Below are 24,881 nucleotides of genomic sequence, written 5' to 3' on the forward strand. Positions count from 1 at the left end.
TGATCCATGTGGCCACAGCCATCCTCCTGCCTCAGGAGAAACCCCTTGGTCCTAAGAGGGAACAGAAGTGTTCTGTGCAATTGGTCTCATGTGAAACACATGGTGATCAGTGATGATGATGCAACAGTGTTCATTTCAGTGGGGACAGGATTCCAGGTGAATTACATGGAAGGATGAGCCTGAAGTCTGTTAAGGAGCAGCTGCAATGCTCTGACAGTAGTTCATGCCAAACCTGGTTTTCCAGGAGGATCAAAGAGAGTCTTGAAAAAATCTTTCCAGTAAGTTGCATCATAATAATGACCCAGCAGAAATGTGAGAAAAGGGAGATCTGTCAGTGACCAAAATAAAGCATTTGACAGTGTAGGAGCAGATAAGTAAGGAGGGATTGAAAGCATCACTGTCTTATAGCAAAAAGTGCATATTAAATCGAGTTTCTAACCAACTGAAACAGAAGGAGCTTAATTTTCACAAACATCAGTTACTTCCCTGCAGACACAGGGTTTACAAACAGCTGACACATTTTTAATGGCTCCAAGGGGACCACAGACCCAGCCACAGCTATGAACAAGCCTGCTCTATGCCTAAGAGTTGTACCAATCCAGCTGAAAACCCTGGCTGCCAGAGCTCTCAAATGAGCCTGACCCTGCCTGTACAATACTGAATTTGTGACCAGGTAAAGGGCGCATTGCTGCCAGGGTTCACAAAAACAGATTGCACAGAGATGGCCCCCTCACAAATTATTTACTTTTTTCCCCCATAAACTTGCAGAGTATAAATATGGAATCGATTTTGCCTGCTTAACTGCTGTAGTCATGGAAACCATAAGGGTTCTTTAAGGAGAAAGGAATCAAAACAGGACATAGAAATATAGGCAGTGTGTTTTAGAGACAGAGGACATGATTTCTTTGCCAGAAAATAATACTGTGGCACATTTTATTCCATACCATTTGTGATTACCATCACATTTTAAATTTTAGATTTCTCTGTACAAGCAAAGGGAAATTAAACAAAAGAAGACAAACATTAAATACGTGGTGACTCCCTGCCTACCAGGATTCTCTGCATTCTGACAGAAAATTGACATTACACAACAAAAACAAACAAAAAAAAGAAATTGAGAAATATTTTTTGATATCTCCTTTTTTTTTCTTCTTTCTCTCTTATAGATAGTCACAGTAGATAGAAGAAGCTGCAAAAATCAAAGCAAACAATGAGTCAAACACAATCCATCTGTCCTATTTTTCAGATGTTCTATATAGTTTGTCACATGGCAACAGTTCTTTGTGATCCTAGCAGCAGTTCCTTCCATATCCAAGCTCAGTTCTTTGCTGCAAGAGCACTCCAAGACATGGCCTCTTCCTCTCACTCCATATGCAAGCAAACTGTCTCTGGATATGTGTCAATATTCAAACTCTAATTAATCATCTTAATTTGACCAGTTAAAAGAAGTACCCCCACTCAATATTCTGGAGGTCAAATACAGAGAGATACTCAGCTTTTGCTGCACCCATTGGGAATCTCTCAGCACCTTAAAATTCACCTGCTGGTGATGCAGATTCCAAATACAACTGGGAAATTTGCTGTCCCTCTCAAGAACCACGGCATAGATACACCAGAACCACAATGCAGAATGTGCTGTTTCAGATGTACACCAGATCAATGGGCAACCAAATACACACAAATTGGTGTTTCAGAGCAACAACTTGCCAGAAAATTCAGAGAATACCACAGTGTAACTGCAAACTGGGAGCTGGGGGAAAATCCTGCAATGCACAAATGAATGAGCAAGGTCTGAAGCTTGCTGTGAGTTTGCCTTCTGGGAATAGTTTAAACTACTTGTTCCTAGAAGAACAAAAAAATTTAAAATCACCACCTGTTGCCATTGCATAGGATTATATTAGCGCTGGGAAACATGGCAGAATTTGTTTATATTGGCATGCTTATTTCACTACCAGAACAGCAACGGCTCCCAGTGCAAAGTGACAGTTATTTCCTACATTCCTCCTGCAGAACACACTTGTAAAACTCTCTAAAGGTTGTCTTCAAAAACCTCCTCGGGAGCAGGATGTCAAAGCACATCAGCAAAGCACACAACAGCTTGAGGAAGAGAAGACTGGCTGAACTAATGGACACAATTTGAAAAATCTACAACAGAACAGGATTGATCTGCAGTGCCAGCAAACAGAATGCAAAAGGTCTGCAAGGAAAATAACCAAACTTATAATATATGCTCAGTTCTGATTCATATGAGGGTCTGAGGCTGACAAAATTAATGCTGCCACTCCCTTCAGGGCCACTGAAATTCTAGGCTTATCCAAATACATTGTTTACCCCATTTTGCCTCTCAGTGACATGTATTCTTTGCTCTCCTCTAATTCATTATTAATCCCACAAAGAGAACACCTCTGAACTTCTATGGAACTATGCCAGTTTATACACGCACAAATGTTGATCTCTGTCAGGGAATACAGTATGCAATGACACAAAGAAATCAAAGCAGCATTATTGGGATAGCAGGACCACGACGGAGACAACAACTTGAATACACCAGTGTCCAGCTAAACAGAACAAATAAAATTGTGTATTATCTGTAAGACATTGATATGACCACTATTCTCTGGTTTTCCCACTGCACTACAGCCGAAGTGTGAGTTTGGAATTGATTATGGTCAGAAGCATCAACTGGTCCTTTCTATGGATTTTATCATTGTTCCCATTACAATATCCCTTGAGATCCTTATACCCAGCCCAGGAGCCAGTGGTGCTACATAAAACCAGAAGTGAAGGATAATCATTGTACAAAAGAGCTCAAGTGTTTCTGTAGTTGTGGACAATACCTGTCACATTTCTCTTACAGCATTTCAGCACTCTGGGAAGGGCTGAGTCACCATCCCTGGAGGTATTGGAAAAGATGTCCAGATGTGGCATCTGGGGACATGGTTTAGTGATTGACAGTGCTGGGGGAGCTCAGTGATCTTAAGGGCCTTTTCCAACCTAAATGATTCTATGGGGCTGTGATGACTTTAGGGAAAAAATCAGCAGATTTATAAGCTACAACAAGCACCATCATCACCACAGGCTGATTTGAAAGAACTCTGCACTCCATAAGATTCAACCACCAAATTATAATTAAATCAGCAAAGGAGAACCTATGGTGATATTAGGCAACACAGCAAGCTATTTATTGTCTTGCTGGCTCTACCTGTTACTGGGAACAATAAAAGACTCTGTTATGTCCTTTAGGTTCAGGCTCAAAAGTATTATCAAACCACTAATTCAAAGAAAGATATCTGTTGCACATTTCCCAATTTACTACTTCAGGAATATATTTACAGCCTCCTCTATATCTGCAGATGAGGTGTCTTTCTAAATTTATAATGCATTCACTGCAAAGCTCTCATAAAAGCATAATTCCTTCTCCCACATCCTCCACTCAAACATTACTCACACAGAAACTTCCTGCATCAACGAGACAGAATAAAGCCCTTCCCAGTCCAGATGACACATCATTAGACCACATCTCAACATCATGCAGCATGAAAGCTTGTGCTCACTTTTAAGAAAAGACTAAGATAAAGGATTTCAGCTGAAAGGCGTCATCAGACCCTATTATTTGATGTTCACCCAGACAACTTTGTTTTCAAAGTTATCACTTTCTCCTGATACACAGATATATAGCCACCATGTGGTCATAAACAAGGCCAAATGTCTTCATAAGATACTGCTAAGATTTTAATTACTTGTGTCCTCAAGCCTGTAAGTGATGTCTTCCCTATCTCCTTTGGAAACCTGGACTTCACCCTTGCTTCTATCATAAATTCAAAAACTGTCAGAGGCCCTTCAAATTGCTTTTGAAATATTTCTGTACAACACCATTTTTCTAGACATCACAGACAGTATCAAAAATATCATAGGCAACATAAAAATGATAGCTTGCAAACCACAGCAGAAAACCTAGAGATCAATTACCTTGCTTCCAGGCAAAAAGCATTCATCTAAAACATAAAGAAACACCTCTCCAACATCAGCATATATCTGTTGATTTTATGGAACATGAGAATTCCTCTCCATCCACCATCATCCACCATGCACAAACCCAAGCTGACCTGTCTCTTTCTCAGTCCCCTGCAAGATAAGGTAGGTGTCAACTCCCTCCCAGCATTAGAGAGGGGTATCAGCTACTCCTCTCAGCAGTTTAAGCGGCACATATCTAATTAAACTCAGAAAACAAATCTCCTGTTTCTATGACAGACTCAAAGATTAACTAGTGTGGTTACAAGCTGGTGCAGTTTGTACAGCTACAGCTTGGTCTAATAAACTCCAAGCTGTGTTTCAGCGCTGCCCGACCGTCATCATGTCTGTAATAACACCATGAGAAGGATGTGCAAACACGCCCTTTATAGGCTTTCTCACAGATGTCAGTGATGTACAGCGAGTAAACAGCCTACACTTTCACAAAGAGTAGTGCTTGCAGGCTGAAGAGGAGCTTCCAGAGATTCCAAGCAGTTTGTTTTCTTTTGGCTGCTAAAAATAATTTTGTGAACATAGTTAACACAAAACCCATTGAAAGAGCCCAGGGATTAATTTCCACAGATCCTGTATGCTCTGTGTCTGTAGAAATACCATTTCCTTACTGGATTTATAATTATTTCACATGGGCACAATTACAACAATCACACCATATGGTTTTCTCTTTTTAACGTAATTCACTAAGTTATCATCTCCTGAAGATTTAATATCTTTATTGCTTCCATATCAAGAAAATAATTTTTTCTTTCATGAAATTTTCATCACAATCCAGTGACATCCCTACTTCTTTCATAATCACATTCCTTGCTTCCTGTGGCTGCTTCTGTTCCATGGCATAAATTGTTTTTCATTGACATTCTCCTGCTTATCTTGAAATCTGTTCATAGAACTGTGTGAGAAAGATTTCAGTATTCTGTGGCTTTGCCTTCGCCTTCCAGAGCCTGAAAAACATCAGGTCTCTCCTCCTAAAAGGAGTTAGCATTCAGCATCCATGCTCCACCACTCCATAAAAACAAGTGTTACTATGCACCAAAGTTATTCCACTCAAAACCAGGTGGTGTCCTTACCTACGGTTATTCTGAAGGAAAATCCAGAAATTGTGCAAGATCTGAAAAGACTGAGCCTAAACCCCTCTGTGCCACCCTACCTGTGCCTGTCCTTGGCAGAGAGAACAATCAGAAATCACCCATTTGGCTTCTGCACACCAAATCCTGGCAGCAAGGGACAGAATTGCATCCCAGACCTGTGACACTGCTTGAACAAACCACGTGTATAAACATGAGTATAAACAGAGTCAGTGGGTCTGAAAGAAACTATGACCTAGGTTTTTTCCCACTATTTTCATAGAGGCACTCCTCATGGCCACTCTTTGCAAAGGAACAAGACAAGCAGTGCAAATTATTTCCCCCACCAGAGCAAGCTGCCTAAATAGGCAAGTCTTCAGCATTTTTTAAGTTAATCTACTTTTTCTAGGTGTAACTCTATTTCCATCAGAATACTTCTAGAGTAAGTTTCTACAGTAGAAACTTATTCTAATAAAGTTTACTGTGTAAGTTTATTATTATTTGGTAAGGAGAAACACAACTGAAGGTGTTTCTCATCATGTATTATTTCCTCTTAGCTAAACTACAAATATTTATCTCCCAATTGTTTTTTCATTAATTAATCACCTCACCATTGATTCTTCATGGTTTGCTGATGGATGGTTTGTTGTATTTCTGGTAAATTATGCCTTATGACAGGCAGTTTACTATGGAACCCAAACTAAGAAAAAAATGCTCATAATCTTCCCCATCTGTTATGTAATACTTCTTTATCCGTATCATCAAAAAGGCCTTTTATGGCCTCTCCATGCTACTCACCATTTCAGGGGATTTGTGTTAACTTCCACTTGAACTTGCTTGTTTTCTGATTTGATTTTCTTTCCTAAGAAATTCTAAATTTTTGCTGTCAACTCTTAGTATGAAAGTAAAATTCACAGGATATTTTTGATTTTATTTAGCTTAATTTCTCTGTTATTTTCCTGCTCACAATTGATCATTACAGCAATTCAGTCACAGAGAGGTTCAACAAAAACTGATTTTCCTCTGAAACAGAGGATAGTAAGGAGAAAGAAAAACTATCTTTGCTTTATATGGAACTGAATAATTAGTGCAAAATTAATTTCAGTAGTACTGAACCCAAAATATGCCTCTTTCCCAAATCCAATGTAAAAGAAACCTTGAGTTCTTTTGTGTTTAAAATAAGGAATATAGTACTCGGGCATTTAGGTCAATCTTTGGACTTGCAGGGTCTCAAAGTATTCTAAACACTGGAAGGGATGGACTGGGACCTAAGGATGCGATGTCAGTGTTGTTACACTGTCAGTTATGATGCCAATGCCAGCAATCCATGGAAAACCCATTTGCCACTGGGTTAAAGGAACCTTTTGCTTTACCACTGCCTCCACCTGTAAAGTAACACACATCAAATTCTGAAAAAAACCCAACAAAACAGTGACAGAGGTGACAGATGGAATTAAGACTTCACCTCTGATCAAGTTATAGATAAAAGATTGTTTTAGTTACCCAAAAGCCTCATAATTACACTGGTAACAAATGCCTGCACAGACACGTTTAAATACAAGCCACAGAAATTTAAAAGCCATGTCTAAAAATGCAGAGGCAAAAGCCACCCAGGATTCCACAATTTTTCAGCATGCTAAATTCAAATCGCATTGTTTAGGAGAGCTACTGCATTTGTCTTTTGTTCACATTATTCACATCACTGAAACATTTAAGAAATAAAGGAAACCTTAGCAGTCACCTCAAATTGAAAGGCTTCCTCCCTGAATATTTGAGAATGCTATGGGATGTGACAAGTTTCTGCATTGCTCTCAGTGACTTTTACTGTACAAAGACTAAAGTCACAGGGTTTACTTGGGATATTATTTGCACTGCCTCTGGAAATAGTTCCATAGTTGTCAATTAAGATAAGATCTCTCTCCAGCTTTCTTGCTAGCTCCACTTTGCTGTGTGGAGGAACAAACCCAGTGCTATCACTCTCACCAGCTGGGGAATTTATCAGCAAACCACTGGGCTCCTTCTGCCTCAGGATGTCTGTTGCCTGGCTGCTATTTGTGCAATTTTAGACAACGGCTGCGGCTGGCATGCTGCGAAGAGATGCAAAATGCCAATTGTGTTTCAAAGCATGGTAAGAGAAAGTGCTGATACTCACCAAACTATTCCCTGAGCCCCAGAGCCAATAGGTTTCAAGTTCTGGTAGCGTTTGAGGACTGTGAAGGTCGAGTCACCAACTTCCACGCTGTAGAACTGGTTGTCAACTTTGCTTTTGCTCATGTTGTAATGTTTGGCAATATATGACACATCCACTTGTTTCCCAAATCCCTGTTGTACAGAAGAAGGGAAGGGGGAGAGGCATTGGTAAAAAGGGAGAAACCAAGGCTGGTAAAACATTAGAATACTGATAAAGCACTGTCAGCCTAATTTTTCAATATAAATTCTTGTCATTTTTGGTTCATTTTCATAAAGACTGTATCAAACCTTCTTTACTGCAGGAAGTCACCATAAAAAGGCATGGATTAAAGAAAACCAGTGAATTGTTTGTGACCCAGTTACTGTCAACTACTGGTCTCTGCCTGCCATCACTCCTGCTTCATGACTGCTGGATGATGTGCTCGTGCTGATTCTGCCCTCGTTTGTTTTGCAATTAATTTAAAATAAGATGACTTTCATCAGTGTGGAACTGGGACCAGAGGCACAGGAATCAGGTTTTTCATTATGGATCAGACAGAGCAAGTAAATGTATTCCCACAAGTGCTAAAACTTCCCCTGAGCAGGTGATGAAGGCCTTGAGAACCTTTCAACAGGGGTTGCAAAAAAAAAATCAGAGCAGTTAATGAGACAAACTGTGACCCAACACGGCTCAGTATCACAGAGATCCATCCAGAAGCTCCGGAGGTCTTCCAGAGTTCTGGGTTCCTAAGGATAGGAGGGAGAGCTGCTCTCATGACCTAACAAATGCAGCAAACACCAATTTTCATGACAAAACCAAGCATTGAAGCCAGTACTGCACAGCAGTGTTCCTCCCCAAAACTGTAAAATTAAAACCCAATAATTTTTACAAGACTTGAAAAACCCTCCCTGAAATTTGTGAAATGACCATGCAGCAAGTTACATTTATAACCACTTTATGACTGCTGCTGAGCTCAGTTCCCTATGGACTACAGAGAAAATTTATAGTAATTTGAGATAAAAATCAGAATTAAGTGTTTGTAATTTATGATGCTATAGTACACGATGCTGAGGACAGGATGCAAAAGCTCAACATATTATAAGAGATCTGCCCTAAAAAAAGTTGACAGTTCAATTATGGAAGTCAAGACATGTCCAAATGCCTTATATAAAGGAAGAAAAAAACCAGCTATGCCTCTCTCTATGCCTTTTTTTTTTCTTTTCAGTATTCCCAAACACAGCTTATAAATTTTCTTATTTCTTTCCCCCCAAAAAACCTGAATGATCAAATGTATTGTGTTTATGGACTACTAAGTTGAAATTTGATGGAGCTGGGAAAAAGTAAAGTTGATTTTGATTACAGTCCTCTTTCAATTAAAAAAGACATCATTCCAGTGTTCCAAAAATCTGGTCATTTAAAACAGATTACTGATCTTGCAAAAAATTTGGATTTTAAGGTATGCCTTGGAAAAATCATTATTATTTTTCTGTCCATTATCTGACTGGAAAACCCTTTGGCACTGGACAGCATCGCCCTAAACACCTCATTTAGAGACTTTGAAACATTTTAATAAATGCAGCTCTCCATTCAAACACAAAGTGTCATCTCAGGAGACCAAGTGGAAACTTTACATTAATTTGTTCATCAAACATTGTGAGGGGGAGAGCAGGGGAGGCCTTGCCCTAACACAAAAAGTGAGAGATTTATGGACACTGACACAGTGCTGAATTGAAACATCCAGAGAGTGAAATGATTCCAAAAGAGGTTTGAATTTCTCTCATTGGAAGACAATGAGAGGCTGTACCTCATTCATATTGTCTAGCCTTTCCATTAAAACATCTTCCATTCAGTGAAGACAGATGCATAAATTTGGCTATTCAGCTCAGGTATTCATACCAGACCTGGAATTGAGAGGTTCTTTGAGTATTTTTAATAACATGCTCCTGATTGACAGGAATTTCACAGCTGCCTCTGGCAAGACAAACACATTTGGAGCGTGATTTTTCCTGATGTCATTATCAGAACAACGCAGGACATACCCTGCATTAACACCCATTACTCTGAAACCAATGTTTATGTATAAAGTGTCAGCATAAAAATTGCATTCCTGAGTGAGTCTGACTCCCAGCCAGCTCCTCTGGAAGTACAGATAAAGTGAATTTTTTAAACAAATGAATGACTGTGTTAAGGCTTGGATGAGCCAGGCCTGCCACAGTTTGTTTGTGTCCTCACTCCCAAGCCACCTGACAGCTTGTTGTGCGGTGTGGAGCTACATGGGAGCACATATTTTATCACTCTGTGCCTAGAATAAAAATTACTTGCTTTTAAGTTAGCCTGACCATGTTAAGTACCAGCCTCAGGAAACTCATGCTGCATACAGGGGGATTTCTGAAATCTAGCAATCTAGAATTTTAAATCTAGAAATGTCTTAAAATTCAATTAAAACAGCTCAGAAGAACCACTCTGTAGTAGCTCAGTTATATGGATAATTATGATATCCAATTGCTTCAGTCAACAGCAATAAAACTTGTGGACCCAGAAGACAACAACTGATGAGAAAACACAATTGTCCTGATGAGCAGCTCCCTCTGCAGAACACAGACCATTCCTATGAAAATCTGCTCCTAACTCTGCGTGAGAGAAAGCTGAAGAATGTTTCATTTCTCATGGAATAATTTTTTCTTTTTAGATCACTATTTTTTCCCCTACTACAAAATGTGCCTCCCATAACATCTTTGATAGAAAACAAACACCAAGCATTACTTCAAAAAGTACAAATTACAAATTCAAGCAGGTTGATTTAGTTTGAAGTTTACCTGAAGGTCCAGATAATCTACTAAGTTGCCTCCTCACTTTACACCCACACTGCTAAAAAACTACAAAAACCACCCTACTCTATATTTTCCAATTTTAGCCAAAGCCTAAATAAGCAAAACAAAGGCATAGTAAAGTTAATAAAGCCCAATGCACTGCTTACTTTTATAACAACAGGAATGAATAATATAACTATTGTTGTCATGATGCTGACAAATCAAATCCCTAAGTCAATGAATTAACAGCATTATTGGATTAATCACATTTGATCAGATCCCCAAGCCAAGCTGACACATAATCAAGATCCATCTCTGGTCAATTCAACAGCCACTTCGTAACGAGGACAAGGAAATGGCAGTTTTGTTTCACTCCAAAATTAAGGTAAAAAGTCTTTTCCCTTTAGCAAGGAAATTAATACTCTTTATATTGCATGTCAGTGTTAGTTTTAGTTTTAAACCCTGAAGTAAAGGTTCTTCTCCAAATCTTCAAATTCACATAGCTCATCTTAAAGTAGCCTACCCACTACATTTTGCTCTTCTCCTGTTACATCCTCAGTGCTCATTTAAACCCTTTCCAGAAGCCTTGGTGCTGTTACAGATATTAATATTCCCCCAGATGCCTCCTTGTACACCACTAAGCCATTTCAGATTCAGGTTTTACTGCGCAATGCTTACAAGTCCTGTAGAGGCAGCTTAAATTAGAGCTTTTATGTGGCATCAGAAAGGAACCCAGGGCTTGGAATTTCCAGTATAGATCTTTCTGCAGATGCACCTAACCACAACTCCTTTCAAATGTGATTGAGACCAACATTGCAAGAAACCAGGAATTAGCATTTCATTAAGAAATAAATGGGGGAAGGAAGTTTATGGATACACGTTGCAATCTGGACATCACAGTAAAAATGTGTAGGTCTCATAAAGTAAAGTGAATTCCAGTGAGTTAACACATTTCCACATGAACTTCAAATGAACTTGGCCAAGCTACAATACTGAGCCCCAGGTTAGCAGTAAACATTGCAGGTGTGAAAGTTCGAACAAAACACATCTAAGTTTCTCAGACCTCTGTGTAACATGAAAGATTATTCCTCACAGACAAAGTACGCATGGAAATGCCATTTGTTCTCAGTTTCCATAAACATTTGGACAATGAAATTACATTACTTCAATACTGATAGGAACTTGGCTTTCATTTCATGCATACAAAAATGCATGAACCATTATTTTCTCTTTTCAGTACCTAATTGAAAATGCACACACACACACATTCACCAATGCCATTCTCTTTCCTCCAAACTGAAAAATTTCAGAGTAAGAGAAGTGAAAGTTTCCCAGCCCTGAAAACCTAACTATCCTTGTTAGCTCACTTGAGCATGTAGCCACATTTGCAATGATGTTTGCTTAGTAACCTGACAAGTGAGAAAGGGAAAAGAAAATAAACTGTCAAGACTCAAGCATCTGAGATGAAGGAAAAGGATACTCTCACCATTACAGTTTAGAGAGCATATATTTTGCTTTCAAAGGACAAGTATTTAAAAATTCAGTGGAACTTAAATAACTTACTGCCTCACACAGAGCTATAAAAGTATTCTTTTCCTTTCTTTTAGAGTACAGAGAGCAAGAGTTAAAAAGCCCAACAGAAATAAAATTATGTTATTTTCTATATTATAAGGTGAATTGCTTCCTGATATCCCATTTTATTTGTCCATTTCTATCCTACAAAATAGCTATACTTATTTTATTTTACTGACAGACCTTTGTTTCTGAGCACCATTCCTTCTATCATTGGCAAGTCTAAAATATGGCAATTTCTTGCAGCTCAGCATCTCATACATTTCAGTTTTTATAAATACATGCTAGCAGCAATTTAAGGCAAATTGCTCTCCTTTGCATCTCCAAGACAGTGAGTGCTGCCACAGATTCCGCTGGCAGCATCAGCAGAGGGGAAATTTTACCTTCCCTGTCTGCCCACAGAAATCCTGGCAGGAACAGCCATTCGAGGGTGCCACGATGCAAGGCTGCTGAAATGAATTAAAGCCCTCCACGGGTGTGTCAATGCAGGTGAGTGAAAGAATCAGATGGGAGAATGAAAGGCTGACTCCTGATTTGCATCTGGCAGAGCCCAGAGGTGAGCAAGATGGAGCAGAGAGGATGGTCTGAGCCAGACATCATGATGGTCACCCCACCTCAGACAGACACTTGTTTGGACCACAGCACATTTCACAGGTGGATGCTTTGGTTCCCCCAGGATGCACAAGGATAGTATCTTAAAGCTACAATTTAACCTTAAGTCAAACGTACAGACTGAATTTCATGAGTATGGAAAAACCCTCAGCCTTCTGGCCAGCTCTGAAAATGTGCATTAAGAGGCAAGCCCTGCTCACCTGGGTACATCTGCTAAGACAACAGCACTATGAATTCAATGGCTAAACTCCCACTTGCACAGCTCTAATTCTCACAAAAGTGCCAGAATTCTGGCATGAACATGAATTTTCTGAGCCCTCTGCTTTGAATTTAACAGGTTTTGCTGTATAAATTTCAATGACCACAGAACCTATCACTTAAGAAATACAGACTATCTTTGCATAGAGAAATCTACTGAATTAATTTAATTTGTATTCTATATATGACACAATTATGGCAGAAATTTAATCTATGTTTTTCTCCATAAAGCCAGACTTCTCACTTATTCCAGTTCACCCTGAACTCAAAAGTCTATAAATAGTGATCCAATCTCCCACACAGGGTTTCATCTTGTGTGTGTGTGGTTGGATGTGATATTATAGATTTTGGTCTTACCAGCCACATCACACCACAGTTCTCCATTCTTCCACCTCATTCTCCTCCTGTGAGACTTGTATTAGTCACTCATTCTTCCTGTGTTGTGAGTGGGATTTAAAAGCTAATTTCCAGCCTTCTTTTAATCTCTCTCCAGCTGCCTTGCTCCCAGACAGGGGGCTTTCTGCATTTAGCCTTCCAAGTAGACAACAGACCCCTGTGAAAAACTCAGTCTTGATGATCCTTTTTACATTTACTTTATTCACTCTATTTCAAGATATGATATTAAAGCATTTTATTTAATGTAGTATAATATTTCTAAGTGCTGATTGGGTTTTGGGGTTTTTTTAGGTTGGGGGTTTTTTTGTAGTTGCGATTTTTTCTTTATTTGTTTAAACACTCTGTGCTTGTTCAGCCTCTTCTAACTGAGTTACCAAAATCCCATCAGCTTACCTATCTCTTACCTAGTTCTGATTGCACAAAAAGCAGTAAGTGTGCCTTCCCCTTTTCAGTTGTATCTACTCAAAAAATGAAGCAAAGCACTATTTACTTATTCTCTTGTCCTGCACATGTTCACTGAGCTCTAAGTACTTTTAATTCCTTCCTTCTTACAGACACCAAATTTTCATAGCTCATTTATAACTGCGGTACCATGTATTGCTCAGAAGTCACTGTGTCCCAGAGGTGTGTCCTTCATTCCAGGCCAGACTTCTAACAGAGTAATCTGTGAGTATTTGCACAAGAAAACACAACTTCAAAAGATTCCTCATCCCCCTGATGCCTGAAGAGCTCAATGCTCTCACACACAGGTGACAGCCAGCCCTGGTCACCACACCAAAGAAGGTTGGAAGGAATGATCAAGAGACACTGAAAGAAAAGGTTCCTTGAGACTGAGGTTTCTTTATGGAGAGGAACCAAATCAGTGATCCAAATCCAAAATGCAGCCAAAGATACAGGAGAGAAAGTAGATTTCTCAATTGAGCTATATAATTACAGTTTTTGATGTGAAGACAACAGCTAATGAAAGGATTCTCCCTTTTACAAATAAAGACTGAAGTATCATTTTATTAATAGAAATCTAATATATCAATTGTCGCTAAGTTTTGAATACCTACCATTGGATAGAAGGCATAATCATAGTACACACATTTAGAATTGTATTCTAAATAAAGTATCCCATATACCAACAGCTAGGAGAACATGTAAGTTCTGACAGGCTATACATGTCTTGATATTGATTTTTTAAAAGATACTGAAAGACTAAATGGAGCAAAAAAATGGATTAAGAATTAGTATTCTTTTGGAAATCTTAGAAATTGTTAATATATTAGTATTAAAATTGAACGTCCTGTTCTACTCATGATACACTATTCTGCATTACCTTGTGCCACAATAAAAATGTGTAGGGTCCTACAGATAAAAGCTTGTTGGTGAAACCAGCCTTACAGAAGTCTAATGAAATTCTATAGGGCTTCTTGTCCTACTTTTCTATTGTGATAGAAAAGCAGGTGTCCTTTTCCTCAGCCTTAAAAAATCCATGTTTCAGAACATGAACTGGCAATCCATGTCCAGTAATTCCAGACTTGGGTGTTTTTACACTGCAATCAGGGTGAAAGGGTGGGGAGGGTACATATTTACCCTACTCATGCCCCTGAATGTTTCTCAGGGTCATTCTTTTTTTTTCTTAAGTTGGAAATCCTTAAAATTCTATTCCTGCTGAATTAGCATTTCATTTCAAACTAGGATGCTCAGTGACATAAGCTCTATGTCAAAGAGAAGAGCCTCTAATTATGTATATGTCATCTTCCTTCAGAGCACATAAAGCTATATCTTTCATACCACAAATATATATTACAAGAAAAAGTATACTCCCAGTACTAACAATAATCAGGGTTCTCTTCAATATTGCAGCTTTAAGAAAGGCACTTCAACGCAAACACTTTGGAGAAAATCTGCAGTGAGGCATAAATTTCAAATGGAAGCAGGAATAAGAATGGAATAAACAATATTACCACCTGGACACTACTACCAGTCTCTAAATAAAGACCTGGATGCTTGGACCAAGGACAGAGATATAACCCCCATCCCGCTCTAAACAATACAAATGAACAGCATCCAAGACAGGTCTTAATGCAACCAGACACTTAATTTAGAGGTTCTTCTTGCACATAGTCCTAGCTGTTATTTGGATCAGGGTCTATCTTTATGGAGAGAATAAATTAACATGAAGCTTAAACCAGTTTTTATCCTCAAGAGAATTGATCTGAAGGTCTGAAGACCTTGAAAAGGTATCTGTGTGATAAGTGCTTGAAGGATGGGATTCTGTTCCCTACAATGCCAGGAGAGTATCTCTTTGTATGAACTTAGTGGATGATGCCATTCTGGTACCTGCTGCAGCCATTAATTAGGAATTAATCTCAGTGATAAAAATGCATCCAAAATGGTCCAAGCAAAAAGGAGAGGAGAGCTATGCAGAAAACCTCTTTTCTGCACAGTGAAAGCATTTTTTCATCAATAACACTTTTCTCATACAATCTGAGAAAAAAAACCCAACCCTTTTTTGCAATTTTTGCAATTTTTTTTGGAAGCAAACTCTGTCAAAACATTACAAAAATACTACGTTTGACAAAGCTGCCAGTGGAAGAATTCAGCCAGTTAAACACATGCACATGAAGAGCGGGTGATAAAAAAAAAAAGACAGTTAAGCAGATTATCAAACTGAACAGCCAAGACCCATCCCAGAGCTGATGACTCCTAAGTCCAGACTCAACCTTCTCAGCAGAATTAATATTTAGTACCCCTTGATTAAAAGACATAAAGCAAACTTTCCAACACCTGTCACTGTTTCGTGTTAAATGCTTACACACAAGTAACAGCCCTTTTTTTTTTACAATTGTGCTTTTACTTGGACTCCACATGTAATATAAAACGAAAAAAATAGTGTTTATCATAAATTCATTTCTAAGAAGGCAGCATTGTTTTCAGCCTCAAAAAGTGAAGAATGTCCCTAATACCTCTCCAAAACCTTAAAACTATGAAGAGACAGAATTCAAGCACAAAACACTGTTCAGAAGTGAGCAAAAAAGTACAGTAATTTCACGATTATAAACTTCACCTATAAGCCGCACTTCTAGGTGTCAGCAACTTTTCGTTCTTTGTCCATATATAAGCCGGACCTGATTATAAGCTGCACGTCCGGGTGTCGGCAACTGTCTTGGGTTACAATACAGAGTGTGATAAAAGGTATCTGTTCTATCACCATCTGTCGAGGCGGGGGGGACAGTGATCCTTATCTCCATGGGAGATATTATCTGCTAATGGGCCATCCACTGAAACCAGGCGGGAAATTGTTCTTTATCTTTTCACAACCCATCCTTCCTCCAGCCAGTCATTTTCTGCTAATGGCCAATTGAGTCCCACTGTGGGACTGATAAAATTACTGCATCCCATTGGAAGTTGCTCCAGCCAGGGGGAAGAGCCCAACATCTCTTACCAAGATAAAAACAGAGGTTTTGGGACACTAAGGGAGCCCCTTTCTCCACTGGACTCCAGAGGAAAACCGGATTTCTCCACATCACTGGACCTCCAGAGGGAAACTGCACCTTCTACAGGAACACTGCTCCAACTGAATCACATCTGTCACTGCAGGAGGATGCAACCACCATTTAATGGGACTGCTACCAATACCCTGCCTGACGGTGTCAGGTTGTACTCTGACTTTGTCAGTGTCTGGGGTTTGTTTCTTTGTAGTACTGTATTTCTATTTTAATTTCCCTAGTAAAGAACTGTTATTCCTAATTCCCATATCTTTGCCTGAAAGCCCCTTGATTTCAAAATTATAATAATTTGGAGGGAGGGGGTTTACATTCTCCATTTCAAAGAGAAGCTCCTGCCTTTCTCAGCAGACACCTGTTCTCCAAACTAAAACAGCAACTTTTCATTCTTTGTCCATATATAAGCCGCACCTGATTGTAAGCTGCACTTCCGGGTTCGGACCAAAATTTTAGTAAAAAATGGTGCGGCTTATAATCGTGAAATCACTGTAATTACATTCACAAGTGAAAATTATGCACACAGATTTGAGACTAAATATGTTAACTAAATTAAGCAAGAGAACAAAAAACTGGATACATCAACAAGCTTTTTCTTTGCATCAAAGATTTAGTTTCAGCTTTGTGGGCTTCCATACATTGTGACCAAACAATTTCAAGGTGATGTAGAAATGCAGAATTGGCTTTAATGCAGTCTCATGGCTCCAGGATCTCAACAGCTCATGGTGTTCAATGGGAGACAAGATAAATACCACAATTTTAATTACTCTTCCTTCACTTCCAGTACAGGAAAACAGAAAATTATAGTCACAGGCTACAGTGTAAAAGGCTCTGTCTCAGAAGAGCAAATATAAAATAGCTTTGATTTGCAGTTTTTCTGTTTGAAAACCACGCCATTATTTTTCACTAAAAAACCCTCAGAATATTAACTGATAGTTTATCAAAACAAAATCAAAAATTATTAAGACTAAATTAAAACATAAACTTGAGGGCAAATAGGAAAGTAATTTTTTGTGATGCATTTCTCTATTTTTTGTATTTATTCTCATTTCTTTAACCAGTTACTTGCAGTGAGCTGCTGAGACTCCCTTCTATTTTTCTCTTATTATAGCATGTATTGCAAAAATGAAGTACAAGTATATACTGTACCTTGTTTTACCTGTAAGGAACACACACCTGACAAAAGGCAATCTTCACATCCAGAGTAGGTTCACCACAATAATACAAGAAATGGCGGCTCATAAATACCTGCAATTAAAGAGAAGTAGATATAGAAATCTTTTCTGGCTGCAGATGTGCAAGTATAATGCAGCTCTAGCTCCATTTGGCTTCTAAAACCAACATGATTTGTTACCCTGTTTGTGAAAACCAGAAATGTTGTAACACTGAACTGTAAAAAAGCTTTAAATTCTTTCCAATGCCTTTTAACGCAGTGGCCCCAAATATGACTTGGTTACATCTGGAAAACTTTACAGTAACTGGTGCCATTAATTCAAAGTTTACCATGTCACTAGCATGTCCCTACACCAACACCAAAAAATCAGGTTAATAATGTTCTAAACAATGTGGGAATAGAAAACACTTATTATTATGGGGAGGAAAAAAACCCCAAGTCCTAAGCTGCCAAGTATTAGGAAAGTTATAGAAGTGGAGAGACTTGTTACATCACTGTGTAAATTCATCCACTTTGTGAACGTTCCATGTAGTTCTGGTTCTGGTCTTAACGTTCTACCACTGGAAAAGCTACAGAAAAGGACAGTGAGAAGGGTCCAAAACACAAAGAGATTCCTTGCATAAAACAACTGCACAGACTTGGGAGATATTTTTTTAGGCTAAAAAAGAACTGAGTGGAAATATGCTGGAGATACATAAAATGAGTGGCATATTGAAAAATCAAAAGAAAAACACACTTCCTTTTTAAAAATTATTTTTCAAATTAAAAAAAAATGTGGCACCAAGGTATGCTATCAGAGTTAGAATCAACAATAAGAAGTAATTCTTCATACATTGTTTTGTCACAGTGAAACTAACTCATGCTGCTTTGGAAGCCAGAAGTCAACAAGCACTAACATGATTAGGCAAATTCACATAAGAAGAAATCTGCTGAAGGCTATTAACCTCAAAAATATCACCCCTGACTCAAGACACCCCTGAGTCACAGTCTGCCACTCCATGCCCAGCCTATTTCTGGATTTCCCAGGCATCTGACACTGGCCCAGGGAGCCACAGACGAGACAGACCTCCCTGTGCACCCTGTTACAGCTGTTTTAATTTAGTTCCACAGCACCACATCCAGCTCTGCCTAACCAGACCTGTTCCAGCTACATTCCAGCATGGCACATCAATGACAAACACCCCCAGCAATGTTATCAGGCTGAGATGGGCAGCTCTGTCACCAGACTTTGGAGAACATCGGTTCATCTGCCTGACTCCAAAAAACCATAATAACCCAGCCAAACACACAAAACAACAACAAAAACCTGTTAACAGTAAAATGAAAAAAATTAACAACTTTTAGCAAAAATTAGATAAGTTATATAGAACTTCATGTATTTCTGTTAAATATAAGCTCACTATAAAGACTTAAAAATGAAAACAAAACAACCATCACTCCAGAAAGATGAAGTTATGATTCTGAAACACTATGTAGCTACTTATGGCACTTGTCTTCCGTAGGAACAGTTAACTTCAAGTGTAAATGGCACTAAATGAGACAAAGCTTAATCTGGAGTAATTTCAACTCACACCAACTGATCAGGTGTAAAGAAACTACAAGAAAGTATTCACCAAGACTTGCCAACTTCAATGCATCATGTGCTCCCACGTGTTTAATTTTTAATGAATGAATATATGAATAATCCTGTTATGAAAGCAAGTTTATGACCTTTTGTGCATCACGTTACAGTGTCTGAGATTGCTGTCTCACTGCCCACTGAGTCATTACCAGAGTCTCATATTCCACAGAGGGTTCATAATGGTTTATATTAAAACAAAAAAGAAGAATAGAAGTTTTTTTTAAAAAGAAGAAGAAAAAATCCAGCTTTTAACATAAGTCATATTGTCAGTGATTTCTGGAAAGCCAGCAGGACACACACTGTCATGCTGCAGATACGCTCACTGGCTGTATGCACTACATTGCTACAACAATCAATGACTGAAATGTCAATAGCTGTGACATACCATGTTCAAGACAGAGTTTAGTGGTGGAAAGTGAGGAAGAGAGGAAGGGAAGGCATTTGGGGGAATTTGGTTTCTCCCTGAATTTGCTGTGAGGGTCTGTTGAGAAGACATACTTTGCATTGTCACACCCAGCTCCTCAGCTGTCCACAGGAATTACTGCGACTGTTCATAGTCACCCTGGGCACAACAATAGACTGGTGAGTTTTATGAACTGGAATACATTTTAGAATTGATGATGTTGTCCTTGTGTGCAGTAAATGCTTATAAAATAATAGAAGCATGATATGTTTTAATGGCCTAGATCAAGACACATATTCCTCTGTACACAAGATGCACCAAATGAATCACTACGGAGCCAAGTTCCTCCAGTTGTACAATGGGAATAAATACCACATTTCCACGGCACAGAAAGTTGCACCCAGGACAAAACAGACTTGAGTTCATGTTTGAAAGTGTTTCTTGAATTCATACAGAGTTCCTTTCGATGCTCTGTAAGTAATCACACATGTATGTAACTCCCAGTTCCTTCAGGCAGAAAATAGATTCACACTCAGCTACGCAGATCTCCTTGATCACGTCTCCTCTGGTGCGAGCTGACACCACATCACTAGAGATGTTTAAGAAGTGTCAGAATAAAGAACTGGCCTGATGCTGAGATAATTGTGCTACAACATAAAGCAGTTATAAAACAAGCTACTGAGACAAACAGCATCACTCATCAGGGACTGGAGCTTTACGAGAGAGCACAAGCATCCCATATTTCTTTACCCCACTTCTGACACTGTACCTTTTCAATATTGAGTGAAATCACCCAAGGGGGGAAGAACTGGGAGAACAGAACATTGCTGATAGAATAAAATACTCTGGGAAGCCAGAGACTGCAGTAACATCACAAGGAGAAAACCTGCCTGTGACACACCAAAGTCACAATTGGATCTCAAATCTTCATCACAAGCAAGGCTTCTGTATCGCAGAACCTACAAAAACATACAATACTCAGCAGCAAACACACTAAAATCAGGAGGAGGAAAGTAGCCATAAAGGCAAGATAAAGAAAATCCTGAATATCCTCTGAGCTGCGCAGTCACAGCCCCAAGGGAACTGGTGGCTGCATCCACTGAGGCTTGGCCTCTAGCTAGCCTGCTGCTTTGCCATCCTCTTCCTCACTCCACTCTTCATTCCTTATGGAAAGCTGTTCTTCAAAACAGAATCTGGACGAAAGACATTTCAGGCATAAAGTTCTCTTTACCTACAGTGCTCGTATCAAATCTTCCTTTCCTGTTACAAGGACTTTTTACTTTTAAAAATGGCTATCTGACTCTCCAGGGGTCAGAAGGATTACCTAATTATTACTCAAACAGCTCTTTAAAGACTGAAAGGATTAAATCAATACTATTAGTATAATTACTGAGAGCAGAGAAGAAGCCATGCAATGAGAGCAGCTAAAACAGACCAGAAAACCAACAGCAGCTGCAGTTCTCAAATATAGCCTCCCACAGTAAACTTTTCTGCTCATCCTTGAATTCTTTCCTCCCCCTCAGTGCTGTATGATATTGGTACCCAGGGAATGTCTGTGCAATTTGGCCCAGTCAGGTTAAATCTTTTGGCCTAGGAGTGTTGTTTTCCACTGAGGCTGCACTCTCCTTCACGTAAGTGGCTCCTAGATCATGGACAGGGATGTTTGCCTGTGCCTAAGGGATACAAACCTCGAGTCTGAGGGGTCTGGGCTGTTGCTGTGTTGGCCCAAGGAGAGCCTAAGCACTTGCACCCACCATTTTATCTGGAAAAAGCATCACAGTCACTTCCTTTTGAGAAAATACCTTCATGATGGTTTCTCATCCCTGTAACCCCTAATCAGCAGGTCCCTGATGCCCAGTGGATATTGTCTCTGCCTGTCACAGTACATTTAAAGCCTTTTATGAAAGTTCAGAAGGCCAATGTCAATCCTCAAGAAAGTTCCATGTTAACTTTTACATTCAGAGAGATGAAGGAGTCCTGCTGCAATACTGCCTTCTTCATCACAGTCCAGGCAGGCAGGGCTGCTCATCTCACCCCACAGCACAACATCTGTGTCAAATGCACTGATCCAGGGCTAAAACAAGGTTCTTCATGGGGAAAAACTGCAGCAGATGTTTGACCTGTATTTTAACCTGTGTTGCTGCACTTGAAATTAATATCCCAAAATAGCCCTGCTGCTGTTCTCATCACCTCCCACGCTCCTGAGACCGTACTTTGAGAGGTATTTACATGCCTAGAACCAAAAAAAAAAAAAAGGAAGCAAATGTTGAAAATCCTAATTTAAAAAGTATCCCCACAAGGAACTGAAAAAAATTAAAATTAGAAGTGCAAGTTCCAATTTAAACAGGAATTAAATGGCAGCTGGAGATAAAGTAGAAAGAATTATTGTATGTAAAACTTCACTAGATTTGAACCTGGCATAGCATGGCTGCAAACTGGAAGATGGTAAAAGAATCACAGGACATTCAATACCTGTGCCAAGTCCCATCAATTGTGATAATCTCAATAATAAAGGGAAGCAATATATATCCATATCAAGTAACCAAATCCAGCATTTCTGTTTATTGGCTATTACCACCCAAATGCATGGCAGGTGCACAATGGGTGCAGTGAATGTGTTCCCTATCTTCATTGACTTGTAGCTCTTTACTTGTTCTACAAAAAGAGAATTAAAGTATTTATTGCTACGTCATTATATTTCATTCATTAACATAAAGATACAGGGTATGAAAAAAAATTAATGAAATAGTACCATTAGCTAAAGTTATTTAAACAAACCATCCTGTCCTAATTCAATGAGAGGGGGTAACTGATCAAATCAGTTGTCACTTAAAAACCTTCTTTAAAAACACTAAGGTTCAAAGATTAACACTCATTAATTATTAATGCTTCCTGTTTTGAAAATAAGTTTGAATAATTTCATGCATTTCCAGTACTGGAATTCCTCTCTCCTTCATCTGAAAATACATACTCTCACCACAGTATAAGTTCTCTGAAGCTTTCAGTAATGTTCTAACTCCTGTAACTATATTTTTCCTTTACTGAAACTTGGCTATTCTGCTCTGTGTAAACAAGAGTGTAGGAAATAATGAAGACCTGAACAAATTCACACAGCATGACAAAGTGTACCAGCAGAGAATGGCAGTGTCTGATCCCCAAACTCCTACAGAATTTCAAATGTGGATCTGACATCTTTAACATGCTGGATCAGGAAAGAAGTCCTGCGATTTGCCCACATTTTTAATATAATTGCTGCCAGTTATAATAAGGATAGACGTGTTCAAATATTCTATCAAATTGGTCTTCACTTCAGAGACCAAACCTTTAGGCTTATCAGCTTTTTTTATATAACTTTTTCTTTTACAGCACTGTAACAGGAGACACACTACTTAACAAGAAGCTTCAAGACACCTCAGAGGATGAATATGAACCAAAATTTGCAAGTGGATTAATAATAGTCGAGGAGAGTGCTTCTACTGCAAAAGAGGGTTTTTCTGTTGTGTCTACACTCCCATTTTAATTATTCTTGGAATAACCAGGGAAAGCAGTGGTGAGAACAGTGTAATTATTAGGGCTGTATCCCAGCAGAAACAGATCATCCTCCACTGGGAAGAGAAGTGATGACACATTAAAATTCACAAGAATCAGACAAGTAGCTCTAAAACAGCTGCTGGAAAAGACAGTGAAAAGGAAAAAAACTATTTTGGAATAGCACTGAAAAGGAAACACATACAAAACAAAAAAGAACAAATAAACTGAAAAGACAAAGGACTGATAAGCAGATATTCATAGCAATCACAATCACAGCTCACATACAGAAGACAGCTGGTCTTGCTTCCAGCTTCTAATTTTTTCTCCAGCCAGGTATTATGAGACAGAATTCCCCATCTGACTATATTTGGTCTAAATGCCCAAGTTATACAGCCCAAGATATCACATCCAGAGGTAATACTGTTATGAACAGGTATTATGAGGAAAAGAGACTACTCCTGTAAGATGCTGCAGCAGATTAATTAGTCAAAGTTTATGATTATCTTGCCATAATCTCCCATACCATCTTTTCATTTGCAGCTGATTATCTTCACTCCCCAAATAAATCCTAGCCTCTTCCTAGAGCTGTGAAATTGAACTTTGATGTTGGAAGCAGCTCTAAATTTGCATAGGATGAACCTGGACTCATAAGTGTGCAAGAACTGCGGCTACTACTGTCAGTAAAACAAACAAAAAAACAAAACCAGAAGAAATGCTAATTTGAAATAGATGAGCACAGTAAAACGCTGCTTGCCTCACATAAGATAACCTTTACCACAATGGTGAAATGATTTTTTTTTTTTGATGCATTTTTCCTGTTTTGGCACTTGATTTTAATCTGCTTTCTCTTTCCGAGGAAAAAAGAAAAAGATAAAAAATTGAGTTTAATGTCTCAGCACAGCTGAATGAAAAATTCTGCCTTCTCGGAAATTTGTTTTTCTCTATTAAAAAAATAAAATCAATATAAAGCTGTACTTTAGATAAATGTCAGTGGCAAAGCTGCCTGAAGGTATGTACTGAATCACATCAAAACTATTTTTAATATGCTCCCAAGTCAACCTCCAAACCTAATTCAAATTCAGTTACATTTGCCTTCAACGCAGATGTCCCTGGCACTTAATGACTGGTGAAAATGACCTATATTTTATGGAATACATAGAGAAAAATATTCAATTACTGTCTGCATCAAGCAGCATCAAGAAAATTATTAGATTCGAATAAAACATATATTTTAAGTTTGAATAGTTTGGAATTCTTTTCTGATTAGTTGAACTCTATGTCATTGGATCTCATTCTTACAAGCTGCTTTTTACACATGTTAACCACCCCATCAATGAAGGGTGCTTGTAAAAGGAATTAATATCCCAGCCAAAAGCAAAATTCTAACTTTGGTACAGATGTATGAAAGGCCAGGGCACTTAGATCCTCTTATAGATCCTGTTTCAGGGGACCTTTATTATGTGGCACTGTAGTAAACAGCAATTTCTGTTAGTTTCATTCATTTTAGGGCAAAAAATGACAGGTTTGGTCACTAAAGAGGAGAATATTATGCAACCAAAATAATATTTAGTCATGCTTTCACTTATTTGATAAAAAATTTATTGCATTCTACCAATGCTCATCTTTCCTGTATCAAAGTATGCATGATGGAGATAGGAAAAGCTGTTCAGGACTGTGGAATAACTTGCTCAGTTGCAATATCTGTATTTATCATGACACCTTTAAAACAGCTGTGTGATTGGCCACTGAA

At 38.7% G+C, this 24,881-nt stretch overlaps 1 protein-coding gene across 9 annotated transcripts in view; it reads right to left on the reverse strand.

Moving 5' to 3' along the window:
- Window positions 1-24,881, reverse strand: part of LOC116996181 (mitogen-activated protein kinase 10) — a 144,830-nt gene that overhangs the window by 60,519 nt on the left and 59,430 nt on the right. For 8 of the 9 annotated variants that reach the window (XM_033059365.2, XM_033059366.2, XM_033059363.2 and 5 more), the window contains 2 exons: window positions 17,579-17,650; window positions 7,246-7,415 (listed from right to left, as the gene is read on the reverse strand). In XM_033059365.2, the coding sequence (XP_032915256.1) occupies window positions 7,246-7,415; window positions 17,579-17,650 (242 nt within the window). Of the gene's footprint in view, window positions 1-7,245; window positions 7,416-17,551; window positions 17,651-24,881 lie in introns of all 9 variants that reach the window. The other variant, XM_033059371.2, reaches the window with a different exon arrangement.

This window comes from Catharus ustulatus, chromosome 5 (assembly GCF_009819885.2).
Source record: "Catharus ustulatus isolate bCatUst1 chromosome 5, bCatUst1.pri.v2, whole genome shotgun sequence".
Lineage (NCBI taxonomy): Eukaryota > Metazoa > Chordata > Aves > Passeriformes > Turdidae > Catharus > Catharus ustulatus.